Raw genomic sequence first — 15,370 nt, 5'->3', positions numbered from 1 at the left:
ATTCAAGCTGACTGAAGTAATCTCAATATTGCTCGAGAATCAAACGAAAATCCAGCTGCATCCCAGTGATAACTTTCAGAATTATCTTTAAAATATGTCAAAGCAAACTTACATTTCTGTCGAAAATCCATACTTTTGTTGTTGTATAAACGACACAGGCAGAGTGAAAAGAAAATAATAAATAGGAGGGGGAAAAAGAAAAGAAAAACGCGACGAAATCGAGAAGAAGACCTTGTGAAAATACAAACGGGTCAAAAGGGAAAATGTCCAGAAAAAGCATAGAAAATGTTGAAAGAAGCACTTGGTTCCTTATTAAGGCGAAGATACAATATTTATTCCGTGTCTCCTGGGATGCTCCGCTCCGTCTATTGTCCTCCCATTCCTCAGTGCTGATGCTTAATTTTCAGAACTTCTATATTACCAAGGGACCTACGACATCAGCCGAGAAATACCCTGCAAGTACAAAATCCGTGAGCCAGCCCCGTCCGTGCAGAGGGGAGACGCTCGCGTTCCGCCAGCTTTCTGCCGTTACCGAGCGCGCGCTAGGGGGGACTTTTACATTTCTCTCGCTTTTTTGGAGGATTTTAAGGCATTTTAAAATTATTATTATTCGATCGGGGCCAGAGAGCGGAGTTAACACACCAACAAAAAAAATCGGGTTACTTTTGGGAGAAAAGCACAATGTCATCGACCTTCCCCGGACTTGTCCACGACGCAGAGGTAGGCTGATTTATTTCAACATGCTTTAATTTATGAAATTATAGAAGCAGCACAAACATGTGAGGTTTGTTTTTTAACTGAGTTAAGAGGGCATTTCGAGACGGCGTCTGCTCTGGAGAAGTATAGCTGGGATGTACTGTAGCGCACGGATTATTATAATAATTTAAAAACAATAATGTGCATGGTGGGAGGAATGAGTCAGGCATCTCACTGCAGCTGACGGCAAAAAAAACGGGGCTTTTTCTTTTGTGCATTAGTGTGTATAAATCAAACGAGCCTCCTGTGTGATTATAACATCTCAGGGCGGAACACTCCGCGGTGTCTCACTCCGCTTACCTCACATCCAAAATGAGCGAGGGAGCACGGGATAGTACATTTGCCAGCAGCTCGGTAATAATAATAATATATAACAGCACGCCTTTTAAAAAACGCTGCAAGGAGAGTGACAGGCATGCCAAAGGGAGGGAGGGAGAGAGAGGAAACACCGAGGGCTCCTGTTGCCGCGCGTTCGTTCCCCTCCCGGGCGTGCGCAAATGACATCTCCTTCAGGTGGTTTAAAGTGGGAAGAAAAGAAGAAGAAAAAAACCCTCTTTGAGTGCGCGAGCTGTGTTTTCGAGTGTGTTTGGGAGGCAGAGAGAGAGAGAGAGAGAGAGGACAATCCGGCTGATGCTAGATGACAAGGCTCATATATTTCCCCGTCTCTTTATTATCTTGTAGATACGTCACGACGGATCAAACAGCTACCGGCTCATGCAGCTCGGCTGCCTGGAGTCCGTGGCCAACTCCTCGGTCGCCTACTCCTCCTCCTCCCCGCTCAGCTACCCGGCGCCCGCGGGGACGGAGTTCGCCTCGCCCTACTTCTCGGCCAACCACCAGTACACGCCCCTCCACCACCAGTCCTTCCACTACGAGTTCCAGCACTCCCACCCGGCCGTGGCCCCGGAGGCCTACGGGCTGAACTCGCTGCACTCGGGCCAGTACTACCAGCAGATTCACCACGGAGAGCCCGGAGACTTCCTCAACCTGCACAATGCGCGCTCGGCCCTCAAGTCCTCGTGCCTGGACGAGCAGCAGCGGCGCGAGCTGGGCTGCCTCGACGCTTACCGGCGCCATGACCTGTCGCTGATGACGTCACACGGCTCCCAGGCCTACGGCGTCGGTATGCATCACGGGGACCAGAGGCTGCTGCCCGCCGCCGGCCTGGGTCTCCCTTCGTCCGGCTCAGACGACCTGCAGGTACTGGCGGTCCTCCATATCCCCCCCCCCCCCTCCCACCCCACGTGTATCCAGCCTCAAGGCCTGAGACCCAACATCTTATTTCACCCCCTTTATTGTTTACTTCACCTCTGGCTTTTTTCTTACCTTTCTAGTTTATTAAGATATAATATGATAATAACAGACCAGAATAGCTGCGAGACCCAGTATGCCTGCCCCACTGCCCTACTATTGAACTCCCCCCCCCTTCTTCCCCCTATTGTACCAGCAAGACAGCATTTTCAAAATATTGAAGAGTCGAGACAGCGCCAGATGTCTGTCTGTTGCCTGTCTGTTCATCTGTCTGTTATGACACCGACCGGGCGGCACCACATTGGCCACTCAGTCTGTCCTATAAACTTTGGAGTGAATCATATTGATATCATCTTGAGATTATTTTGTTGCCAAACCAAACGTGACTGTACAACAGAGTAAATGTCAAGTGCACCCGGCGCCGTGGCCCTGAAAGGCCGGCCTGCTTTCTAAAGGTTAATTGACTGGCAGTCTATACAATCCTATTGTGAAGCCGCTCTTTTATTTCCCCAGAAACACACGTGACCCATATTTTACATAATTCTTTTCGATGTAAAGAAATGGTCGAGATGAAAACGGATTCGCACGGCTCTTGTGTGTGTGTGCGTGTGTGTGCGTGTGTGTGTGTGTGTGTGTGTGTGTGTGTGTGTGTGTGTGTGTGTGTGTGTGTGAGGGTGTGTGAGAGAGTGTGTGTGTCCGGCTGTCTGTTGAGGCAAAGAAAAGCCGCTGGTTGCTCTATTCTCTGGTAAAGGGCGGATTAACGGATCGGGATTGGGGGCACAATGCCCAGCTCGAGCACCATAAAGCACCGTAGTTTATCCAATTACCGACTTAACGTCAATCAACTTTGTTACTTATGCAGCGATATCTGAGCTGCTTAACACACACGTCTCTAGTTAAACACAATTTAAACACGGCGACGCATAATATCAGTCACGTTAAGTGTTTACCAACCCGCTGAACTTCAGGTCGATGAGGCGTCGCTTTCATCGAGTCATTGCGCTCCATGTGTACACTCTGTCTAAATAATATAGCATCTATCATATTAACCACAACTATACCAATTTAATTCCGATAAACAATAGTCCTTATTTTAATATATAAGAGTAATGCCGTTTTATTTTAATTAATTTGTTTTACTTTGTTTGTTTGAGGTTGAGGATGTGTATTAAATTAAAAAAATAGGCGACGTGAAAAGTTCCTAAATATTGCAGTAGTTTAGGATGAACTAATTTAATTTAGTAACTTTATGATTTGTATTCTTATTTTCATAATCTATGTCATAGTGGAGTTTTTAATACCATTTTTTAATGAAATGTATAATTTGGATTAATAACAAATACGGTATGCCATATGTTGTTGCAATACAACAGTGTAAAAGTAATATTAATAGTAAGATATTTGATTGTATGTATTTATTTAATATTATTTAATTTAATTTAATTTAACATCATTTTAATTTAATTTAATGTAATTATATTTGATTTTATTTTTCAAAACCTAAAGGCTCATAGCTGATCATTGTTATGGCAACATACCATATTTATCTTAAGCTGCTGGCACTTGAAAAGAGTCCAGGTTTGACCCTTTTATTGAGAAAAAGAAAGAAGCGGCTCGTGAACCGGAGCCTGCACGCGGCGGATGTATGAACGGAACAGATGCGCCATGGTCTCGTGCAGCCCGTCGCATCTTTCAGCGCGTTAAAGAGATTTTCATGCTGAACAAAAGCAGCTGCCACACCTTTCTCCCGTCACTAAGCTAATTCATGCAAGACCTCTGCGTTTTGTATATTGATTTTATAATCACTTTAGCTTCGGCGCAGAAGAAAAGAAACTGAGCAGGAGCTGGTTAAGAAAGAACTACAACACGCTCCTCTCGGCCGGTTTATTTTAATCGGGCTTCTGCGTGGGCTGCAGGCCTCGAGGCTCGCACGGGGGATTAACGGTTTCCCTGAATAAAAAGCGCGTGTTCTCCTTTCTTGATGACATTGTTGATAGCACGCGAGTCTGATCTGGACCAAAATGGCGGCGGTAACAGGTTTCCATACATGTCGGTAACCCGCATCGGCTGCGTGTGCGTGCACGTGCGTGCGTGTGCGCGTGTGAGTGTGCTATGCAGAACGACCCACAACAGGTTGGTGGCTGCACCCGCAACTCTGGCCCCTCGTGCTCATTTCTCAGTCTGGACGAGTTGCCTGTCCTCGCTTATCGCCTGGAGCCTTTCACATTAAACTCGTTTCTGGCTGAGCCGTGAGCTGCATCCGTTATTTTAATGTGCCCTCGATTTTACTCAAAGCCTGCTAAGTGACGTACACTTTCTAACAAAAAGGCTTCCACCACTAGAATATTGTTCAAAGGGGCCACTGTTTAGAGGAAATGAGTGAACTGCTTAACTCCTCGTTGAAAACACGTGACCTATGACCCACAAAGAGTCCACACGACGTACCTCAGGGGTCATATGAGATCATACGTGTAGTAAATGAGTTTAAAATGTATACACACATGTTTACTTTCGCCTCAAGTCTTAATATAACATATTTTAAGTTAAACCACATTGGGTAATGAATCATGAACATAACAAGAAGTCAAAATAGTTTTAAGTGGAGTTAAAAAGGGAACACTGATCTCTATGTGCAGGATATGCGTTGCCTTTAAAAAAAAAAAGCACGGATGCTCCAGACCAGCAACTGTCATAACATGTACGTTTAAGTGTTTGTTTTCTATTGCATTATGGTGGTCTTTGTTTCATTTCTAAGTGTCCGGACAATGTTTTCCGTGTGATGGTAAATGGATGCACATGAAGCATCACAGCTCCCAGAGAGAGATACAAAAAAAAGAAAGAAAAGCAAAACAAGAAAAGAAGCATCCTTAATTCCCGGTTTCCCTGACAGCCGGTGAACTGCAGTGTAGACATCCCGGTTTCACCTGCCGGTGCTAATGAGCGTGTGTCTCCGCAGGGCTCCGTGGAAGCGCAGTGTGGGCTCGTGCTGAACGGCCAAGGGGGCGTCATCCGGAGAGGTAAGGGCCTGTTCATTCTCTCTCTCTGTCTCTCTGTGCGCGCGCGCGCGTGTGTGTGTACTGTTGCACCGGAGGCCGTGAGCACTCGCGGCTCGACACGACTCGACAGCCAGCAGACAGACAAACAGGCGGAGCAGTACTCTCTTGTCTGCTGTCAACATGTTACAGGGGCCCCGTCTTGTCGCCTATTTAAACACTAACACACTGCACACGCGCGTGAGACGGGGCTCCCTATTTCCAGTATGAAATGGACTGTCACTCAACACCGAGCGTTTTTCTTTCTTTCACCAGTCACACTTACCACACTTTCTTCTTTCCAGGAAATTAAAATGTCAATAAAGTCATGGATTAGTATGGCACCGATGTGATGGCGTACAGACCTTTCAGGTGTATTTTAAATACGTCATAGACTGTGTTTGAAGTCAAACCTGTAGGCTACATTTTAACAGTGACGACGGACGGCTCGCATTTGTTTTCATTAAATAAACACACAGTTTAATATAATATTCATGCTTATTTTTAGATCATAAATTCATCTTAATTCACTAACATTGTTATCCTGATTCTTATCCATCGTCTAACCCATATAGAAAACACTGATTTCAGGAAAATATATTCTACAATAAAAAACAATTAGAAGCATAAATGCACAATATTCCAGACTGTTAAATGTCAGTAAAGGCTAGGGCTTAAATAAACAAACTAATCACACATGTAAGTATAGGTCTGGAAATATTGTCAATAAATAAATAAATCCAATTCAATTTGGTGTGCTCACATAAAACCTTTTTTGGAGAATGACTTTGAACTAATGTTAACGAAGTTGCTCAGTACCATGCACGCATTGGAATGCATGCACATTATATTTAACTTTATTTTTGTGTCGGCTGTAATGAATGCCAGGATTAATTCTCATCTCTCTCTCTGGTGCAGTGACTTTGTTCTTTGTATGCAGTTGCACGTTTAATCAGTCACATATATATATATATATATGTATATATACATATATATATATTATATATAACCTATTATATATAATATATATACATATTATATAATATATATATACATATATATATTATATTTATATATATTATATATAACCTATTATATATATTATATATATATATATATTATATATATATAATATAATATAAATATATATATTGTATAAGGTTTGAATGTTGGGTAATATGTGGAAGTGGACTCGTAAATAAACATATGATGAGCCACTTTCCTCATGAGTCTGGGTTTTCTACACGCGGTAGATCAGATTCATAGGCTCCATCAAAGCATGTTTATTTATTTATTTATGTTTACTAGTTTTCCATACAGACTGGAAGGCTGTGTCTCGGGTTTAATTTTTCATCAGCTCTGCCTGCATGGTGTTGGGGCTTTTCTCTCGGATTGACGCGGGAATCCCTTCGCTATCACTTTCGGTTAATGGAGCGCCGTATTTGGCCCTGAGCTCAGCCGCTGCAACCATCACAACCAATAATCTTTGCTTTACCTCCCGCTCCCGTATCGATAGCTTCTCTCGCCTCGGGCGGACGCTTTGATATGCTAATGCAGAGCGGGGCCCCGGATTCAGCCGAGATCATATTAATGTTGTTCTTTCTGACTGCGGCTTTGGCGGCATGAATATTCACACAACCTGTTTCAAAAGAAAACCACTCAAGAAACGCGGATCCTACTAAGGAGGAGTCGTCTGTGTTTGTAATCACCCTGCGATCCCTTTCCCAGTTCATCTCCAAACAGCAGCCTCCCAGATCAAGCCGATCTGTCAGACGCGCGCCACCGTAGCCGTGTACGCGCGCCCCGCTCTCTTCTGTCAAGACATTGGCGGGCTTTTATTTTGAGCTATAAACATTGTTGTTAAAATATGAGGAGAATGACATTTGGCCCGTGTCTCTTTTTCTTTAATTTCCGTGGCAAACTCGTAAAAGGCGCTTGATTCCGCGTGTGATCCCGCCCGCCGCTCGCGCCGCAGCCCGAGGCTACTCTCCGTTGCTTAAATACCGTTATCGCCTCTGGGCCCGCGCGCTCCACTGACTGCACTACCGGCAATAGCTCTTTTCGATTGCCCTTGGCAACATAAAATACAAACTACTTTGAATCAAAACATTTTTAGGGGAATTAATATGATGTGAACCCGCGGCTTTCAGAGACGCGCGCCCCTGTCAGAGCGCGTGAGTCTGACAGACAGGTCTGCGGTGTTTGTGTCACATGCAGACGCACAGACGAGCCGGACTTCACCCACCTACCCATGCGCGCACACGCGTTCACACACACACACACACACACACACACACACACACACACACACACACACACACACACACACACACACACACACACACACGTACACACAGGAGTTCCTTAACCAATATAGCATCAATGGATTCCCTCGACCTGCATTCATCCATTTCTGACAGCCCGAGTGAAACACAAGTCCCACACTGCCTCGTACAAAGCGCTGCCCGCCGGAGTAGCCCGGGCTTTTGTTACCACACCATTATGATGTCATAGTTGTGCTGTAGGCACGAGTCGCTGTCCAGGTGCTGAAAATGAAAGGTGGGAGGCCGCTGTCCGTGGTGCTGAAAGCTGCAGGTCTCAGTGCCTTCCTGCGGCCAGATGGATGGAAATCAGAGGGAACGAGAACATGTCTGCTGACAGTGAAAAATGGATTCAGAGAGCAAAAAAGAAAGAAAAAGGCGACAATCGCTCATATATTTAAGGCTTATGGTCGTAGGCCAAATTGTCCACATTGCCTCGAAAAAATTGGCGTGCGCGGGGAAATCTTCGCCTGCAGCGTTGTTGCATTCGGCCTAAATGGCATCCTTTTCTTCATTCCATCATCTCCAGCACGACCTCATAACAAAGCGACACGCCCTGCTGTTAGATTTGATAATGAGCCAGATGAATAATAGAATATATAGCCTGCAGTACATCAGACAGAAACCTTGCGTTTCAGCTGCTTGGGACGTTAGTTCAAGTGAAAGTTTCATAATCACAGGCCTGCTCAGTCGATATGTTCCAGGAGGAAGCAGCAACACGGGTTCAGATGCAATTAATAATGTGAAGGAGGCCTCACAACTCACACATCAGGGGAACACAATGAAATCAGCTCTGTGGAAGGTGATTATGGAAATATTCATGGAAGATTACGGCAGACTTTTCTTCCATACACACACATATTGAGCTGGAATATAAATATATGTACATAGTGAAACACATCATATTTAATAGAGCAAAGGAGGCTGCTGTGGTAATTGGATATACTTAACCCTATGTGTGTATTTACTACACCTTTTCTATAATTTAGTTTTAAAGAATAATATTTGAAGATACATTATTTCAGCTGCACCATGAAAAAATATGTAGCCAGACCTTCAGGGAACACTGTCTTACACTTCTGGTATATTTTTCAGATAAACACAATTATTATTTGCTCTTTCGTGGGTTAAAAGAATGACCCCATGTCTTAAAATACGTACTCCATTATTAATATGTTGGATTATATGAAACATGTCGTGTCACAAAGCGGGAGGTTGTTTTCTAAGCTCATAAAAAGGTGACATTTTGTTTAAAGATCAAGATAGGCTGCATCCTTAATTTGTGAGAAGGTTTAGCGGCAGTGGGAGACGTGGAATAACAAACCGCGTGTGACAAAAGAAAAGGTAGTAAATATAAAACCAAAGGGAAGTTTTCCAAATGATGTTTATGTTATTAAACATGTGGAAAGTAGTCAGTATGTAGAGCATTTCTCCTGCACAGACCGTTCACACTATTTATACTGTTATGCATCGGTTCCCTGTCGGAATAAAATGTGCATGTATTTTCTACGAGTCGAGGCTTTTCAAGGTCTAAATAAATTTGTCTTGGACGCATGTGTTATAGAATTGAAAGCTTCCACTACAAATTAAGTAAAGAGCTTTTGCAGCTCTCGTGCAAAAATTTATATAGCATCCTTTCATTACTTGCAGAATTCATTATAAAATGAGGTATCCCTCTAAATGAAAGGAGGCCCATAATGTTTCAGTGCTTTAGGCTTCGCACTCTGCTTCTTCTTCAGCTCTGGATGATTATCATCATTATTTTTAGATTGGTTAATACTCATTATCATTAATGAATTTGAGGATATCCTTGTTTTGTTGACACTTTCCTGATCTAATCAAACTGAAAATACAATGTTCAGCTGTCAATCTTTAGAGTGTAACCATTGTGTATTGTATATATATACATATATATATATATATATATATATTTACATGTTGAGATAGTTATTAAGTGACTCTAACTGAACATCCAGAATAACTAGATCGTGGTTGTTCGCATATTGTTATAATTACATCGTTATTTTTGCATCATTATTACTAAATAAACAAAGAGTTTGTGGCATAATTGAATGGAATATTACTCCATTACTCCATTACAATTTCCCTGAAATACGTAAGCTTGTGTCCACATAGGGACTTTCCCAAAATACCACAAATGTTTGTTGTATTATAATCACTGCACTGTTAAAACAAATAAGTATCAGTACACTGTAAAAACGAGGGATGGGGGGGGGGGGGGTCTATTACAAGACACAAAGTCCAGGTGTTGACCAAACTAAAGTGGATCTCTTCATATTCTTTGTTTCATGGTTCCATTGTTTCTGCGTCGTGTTGGCGTGTATGTGTTGACACACATCATCATTAGAGAAACACTTACTGCCCATCATGCATCACTCCATTATGACTTGAAACACAGTCGTGTCTGGTCACATGACTCACAGCCCAGCTCACTGAGCGCCAATCACCAGAGCAAACCACTGTGACCGGGAACGTTTACTGGGGGAACACTTTGCTTGAAAATTATTTGGTTAAAAAAAGAGAGAGAGGTGGGTGCATTTGGGGATTAATGTTTTTTATAGGACGAGGGCGGAGATCAGAATACACTTAATATAGAAAACATCAAGTTTGGTAAATTAATACAATGATACAACCCTAACTAAAGTCTCAACTGAGCACCATTTCCATGTTGTTTTGGCCAGCTGTTCCTTCACGCTGAGCATCGTGGTAACGAGCTGTGTCTGTGTGCAGGCGGGACGTGTGTGGTGAACCCCACGGATCTGTTCTGCTCGGTACCGGGCCGCCTGTCGCTGCTCAGCTCCACCTCCAAGTACAAAGTCACCATCGCCGAGGTGAAGAGAAGACTGTCCCCACCAGAGTGCCTCAACGCCTCCCTACTGGGCGGCATACTGCGCAGGTCAGTACAAACACACACACACACACACACACACAGAGGGTGTACTGGTTTGTTGATTTGGGTTGGTACCGCTGACATGATGAATTCCTCTCATTGTATTGGCTCATTGTAGAACCAATGCATGTTGTTGTTGCAGAGAACCTTAGTTGCTGAAAGCATTTATGAAACATGTTGTAGTAACTCCATTATTACAGTTCTCAGACCTGAAGTTTCCCCGAATACATCCACTGATTCTTTTTCCCTGATTTTTTTAGGCAAAAAACAATATTAGATCCATATAGGTCTCCACACTTCCAAGACATTCAGTCCGTCTTGCAGCTGCCGGGTTGTATATAAAGTATTTACAACACAACATATAGCCTCATAAATCAACACCTCTGACTGCGGGGATGTTCTCTTGGATTGTGTTAGATTATTTAAAAACGTTTGTTATTTTGCCCCCCTCCCTGTATATCCCGTAACAAATTCAAATGTAAGTTGAAGCGTGTGACGGAGATGGATTTTGAAAGTGAGAACACGGTTTTTCTAAAGAGTAAATCTGGCTGCTGAACGCCGAGCGCGCTGCCTGAGTCTTTGTAGCCTCCAGATGAACCAGAGGATATACAGCAGCGCCCACAAAGACTATTGTAGGCGAGCGAGGGCCGGGGCTGCACGCGCCGCGATGCCCAGGGAGCCAGAGGGAGGCGAGACCCGGGCCAAAGCATGCCGGGATCAGACGAACCAGAGGAAAGCAAGAGTTGCCAGCGCTGTATTATTGATGAGGCTCAGAGGAAGAGAAGGGAGGAAGAGGAGAGAGAATATGGCCGGTCCAAGAAGATAAGGCATCAACAACATCCCAAAAAAACCAAATAAAAACATGTGCAAATAGAGGTGTTGATCCTCATCTGGAGGAGAATAAATCATATGTGGATATTATTCTCACAGATGAGAACATGAAGTGTGACTCCACGTATGTGTATCGAAGCCAAAATCAGGCTCAATGTCCAGATGTTTATCTCAAGTGAAACTGCGCAGGCACTTTATTTTACAGAAGGACAGAAAACCTTCAGTCATTTCAATCAAAACTTCTCAAAAAGGATCTTTTGGGGTGTTAAATTGGATAGAAAGTAAGCACATGTGGTTTGAAATGTTCACATAGGAAGAAAACCAAATGACAGGGACTATTGTTCCTCTGCTTTCCAGAACAGAAAGAAACAATTACTCAAACAATGACAGATGAAACTCAAGGGGACTCATTGCAACCATATCCATGCGTCAAGAAAGCATATTTAATGAATTACGAGTTGACATGTTTTAATTTTACACCCTTTGATATTATGCTTAATTTCATCCCTCTGTCAAATCAAAGCAAATATATATTCCTCCATTCGTACTTTTTAGACTTAATTAAACATGTTCTTTTGTAGAAAAAGGAGGCCGGATGGTTTTATTGGGTTTTGATTACATTTTTTAAAAACTAAATATATATCGGCTGATGAATGACGACATTTTGTGTCTTGTGAAATCCCCATTGGGTGATGTGGAATATGTGACGTGAAAAAGTTCTTGAACTTTTTCACAGAGCGAAGTCTAAGAACGGAGGTCGGTGTCTTCGTGAGAAATTAGACCGTCTGGGCCTCAACCTGCCGGCGGGGCGGAGGAAAGCCGCCAACGTCACACTGCTCACCTCCCTGGTGGAAGGTAAGGGAGCGCTGTCCAAAAGTACTCCACACAATATTTAGATTATACCTTCAGATCTATTCCAGTTTGCATATTTAATCCTCGGAGCGCCGGTTTCATCACGTCTGTTCCCCCCTGTGGTTTCGTGCTCAGGTGAGGCGCTCCACCTGGCGAGGGACTTTGGCTACACCTGCGAGACAGAGTTCCCCAGTAAGGCGGTGGGGGAACATCTGGCGAGGCAGCACAGTGAGCCCAAAGAAACCAACGGGCGCAAGAAAATGGTCCTGGCTACCAAGTGAGACTTCATACACACACACACACACACACACACACACAGAGACAACTGATTTTATTGGGAAATTATCTTGATGTTTTTTAAAAAGGTCAAATCAATTTGGGAGTCGCAATCTAAGTCATCTAAGAAGCAATCTTCCCCACCTTATTTTCCCATTTACAGCCACTTTATGGGCACGCTACTAACCATCTATCTCAAGGGGAAAGTGCAAACTCGTGGTTTGATTGGCTGTGGGAGAAAATGTAATACATAAGTGTTTAATATAAGGTTTGGTTATCAAGAAGGAGAGTATATGACACAATAACACCACACAGGAGGGAGAACGTGGTGCTATGAGTTAGGACAACCTCACATGCATATAGAGCATCTACTGTATTTGAATTTGAAGATATTGAAATCACAATTCTACTTGTGTTTGTATAACAGTGAGAGCAGCATTTACAGTACAATACAACTGCACATTGAGTATTGTGTGTGCCGAGGGGGGAAAGGCTCCCACTCCATAGTTTGATTCTATTTTTCCAATGAAATCATCCCAGTGCTGAATAAAATCCAAAAAGATAGCTGAAAACAGACACCGACTCCACGCTTGCAGAATCTTTGGCATCACGTTGTGTATCAAGTGTTCTTCTCGTTTTTTGGCCTGACATCGAACTTGTCTCGCTGCTGCACGTAGTGTTCCTTCAATCGTTTCCTGGGAGGGTGTCTACGTGTGGGTCGATCCGACATGATGAGGATGGGCGCAAGGGGGGGGAATAAAGCAACAACAACAAAAAGACAAACTGTGACGGTGGTGTTGGAGACAGATGGTAAACCCTCATTCCCTCCCTCCATCTGTCCATCAGGCAAATCTGTAAGGAGTTCCAGGACTTATTGAGCCAAGACCGCTCTCCTCTGGGCTCCTCCAGACCGACCCCCATCCTGGACATGGACATCCAGAGACACCTCACACACTTCAGGTAACACACACACTTTTATGTTGAGCTCGTGGAGCCAACACTGAGTGCAAACCGTTTCCAACTGAGCCCGGCTCCCCTCCGTTTTTGGCTCTGACCGCTTTGCCATTTTGAAAAACCTGCAGCTGTGCAGTTTGTTGTCTGGCACAAGTCACAGAGGAGGAGGGGGACGGCGGCTTGTTAGCAGAAATGTCACATCTACGGCGTCATCTATTTTATCAGACCTCCAAAGGGAGATGTCGAGCGAGCGCAGGGCAGGAAAGTACGAAATACAGTGGTGACAGATTGAAGAGGAACCTTCTGGCAGCCGAGAGGTCACCTGACATTTAGCTCCGCGGGAACCTGCCTGAGGATCTGACAGGGCGGACACGTATCACGCTGGAAAACCAATTTTATGGATATTTATCCTTTTTTTCTGTCGCTATAAATCCTCTTTTGGTATTTAGCTGTCTAGTGGTGCTTTCAGGTGTTGTACTGTCTTTCATTATCGTCACTTGTCTTATGTGTCGGTTAACTTTGTTTATAAAACATATAGAACTGAAATATACAGTACACATTACATCTATTACACCTGTCCATCCTGGAGAGGGATCCTCCTCTGTTGCTCTCCTGAAGGTTTCTTCCCTTTTTTCCCCCTGAAGGGTTATTTGGGAGTTTTTCCTGATCCGATGTGAGGTTTTGGGGCAGGGATGTCTATGTGTACAGATTGTAAAGCACTCCGAGACAAATTTGTAATTTGTGAAATTGGGCTATACAAATAAACTGAATTGAATTGTAAACTGAATTGAATTGAATTGAATTGAAATGTTCTGAAATGTAGGGTGCATTTTAAATGTTGTTTTAGGAAATAAAAATATGGTTTGATTGTGATCGCGTTAAATACCCACAGTATTAAAGATAAGATAAGATAAGATATTCCTTTATTAGTCCCACAGTGGGGACATTTCAGAATCACAGCAGCGGGTGCACATTAGAGCATTAATAAAAATTTTAAAAAAGATTTTTTTTAAACCCAATAACAATACTAAATACAAAATACTAATACTAATCATCATTATCATCATTAGGGCTGCAACTAAGGATTATTATATAGACACATATCCATCACAACATCTAAAAGCCCAAGGAGAGGTCTTTAAATGTCTTATTCTGTCCCATGAACACCTACAATATGCAATGCACTCACTTTAAGCACAGAACATCAACAAATACAAATGAGAAGAGACAACATGGGAATATTCAGCTTTTTTTCTTATAATAAAATGTAATTCAATGAAATATTGATTATGGAAATGGTAGTAAGTTGCTTTTCTGTTATTCGATTAGTCAATGCATCAATGTGACTCAGTATAATGTGCTTGTAGTATAGAAGCAGGGTGGAAACAGCTTCTCGAGGACATTTCCTTCCTGCTCTCGTTTAGGAGGCTTAAAGCTCCATAAAGCAGAGAGAGGAAAGGGAACAAGTGGAGGAAGGACAAAGCAAGCTGCTCTGGTTCAGTAAACCAGAAGCCTTTTCAAACTCACATGGCGTCGTCCTTCTTTTGAATGAAACTTCTGTTTGTCCTTGTTCTGACGTTTGCTTCGGCCTCCCCTCCCTCACAGTCTGATCACACACGGATTCGGCACGCCGGCGGTCTGCGCTGCTCTCAGCACCTTCCAGACAGTGCTGAGTGAGATGCTCAACTACCTGGACAAAACCTCGAGCTGCAAAACCAGCGGAGCCACCGACCAACAGATCAACAGCAGCTCAGAAAAGACGCAGCTCCGGAAAACAGCCGAGCTCCAGAGTAAAGACGGGAAAATAGAAAAGACTGAGTAGCCCACTCCCACCCGGTCCCTGTGCCTTGGAGCGCTGCATTTAGGAGAGTGTTTGTTTGTGTGTGTGTGTGTGTGTGTGTGTGTGTGTAGACTCTCATAAAGGATTGTTAACTCCCACGCATTACTGTTCATTGGGACAATTCATATTTATTGTTATTTATTTATCTTGCGTTTGAATTTAACTCAAACCGGAAACGTCCCAAACAAAGACGTCCTAATTTTTTTGGAGCGACCACATCGTGTTTAGGTGTGTGCACGTGTGTGCACGTGTGCCAATGTCTACGCATGTGCCATGACCAGGAGAAGCATCGCCATGGAGACGGCTGTGACTCATCCAAGACTTTTATTTGTTTATTTATTCATTC

General features: G+C 43.4%; 1 protein-coding gene across 1 annotated transcript; it reads left to right on the top strand.

Moving 5' to 3' along the window:
• The first annotated feature begins 681 nt into the window (after nucleotides 1-681).
• tfap2d (transcription factor AP-2 delta (activating enhancer binding protein 2 delta)) lies at nucleotides 682-15,370 on the top strand. Its single transcript, XM_056428521.1, has 8 exons — nucleotides 682-720; nucleotides 1,438-1,956; nucleotides 4,964-5,024; nucleotides 10,112-10,277; nucleotides 11,839-11,957; nucleotides 12,090-12,231; nucleotides 13,077-13,190; nucleotides 14,790-15,370. Exons 1-8 carry the CDS (start codon nucleotides 682-684, stop codon nucleotides 15,004-15,006), a joined length of 1,377 nt encoding a protein of 458 aa, XP_056284496.1. The 3' UTR covers nucleotides 15,007-15,370.

Source organism: Pseudoliparis swirei, chromosome 12 (assembly GCF_029220125.1).
Source record: "Pseudoliparis swirei isolate HS2019 ecotype Mariana Trench chromosome 12, NWPU_hadal_v1, whole genome shotgun sequence".
NCBI lineage: Eukaryota > Metazoa > Chordata > Actinopteri > Perciformes > Liparidae > Pseudoliparis > Pseudoliparis swirei.
Note: the sequence above shows the minus strand (reverse complement) of the source record. Positions and strands in the feature narration are given on the sequence as shown.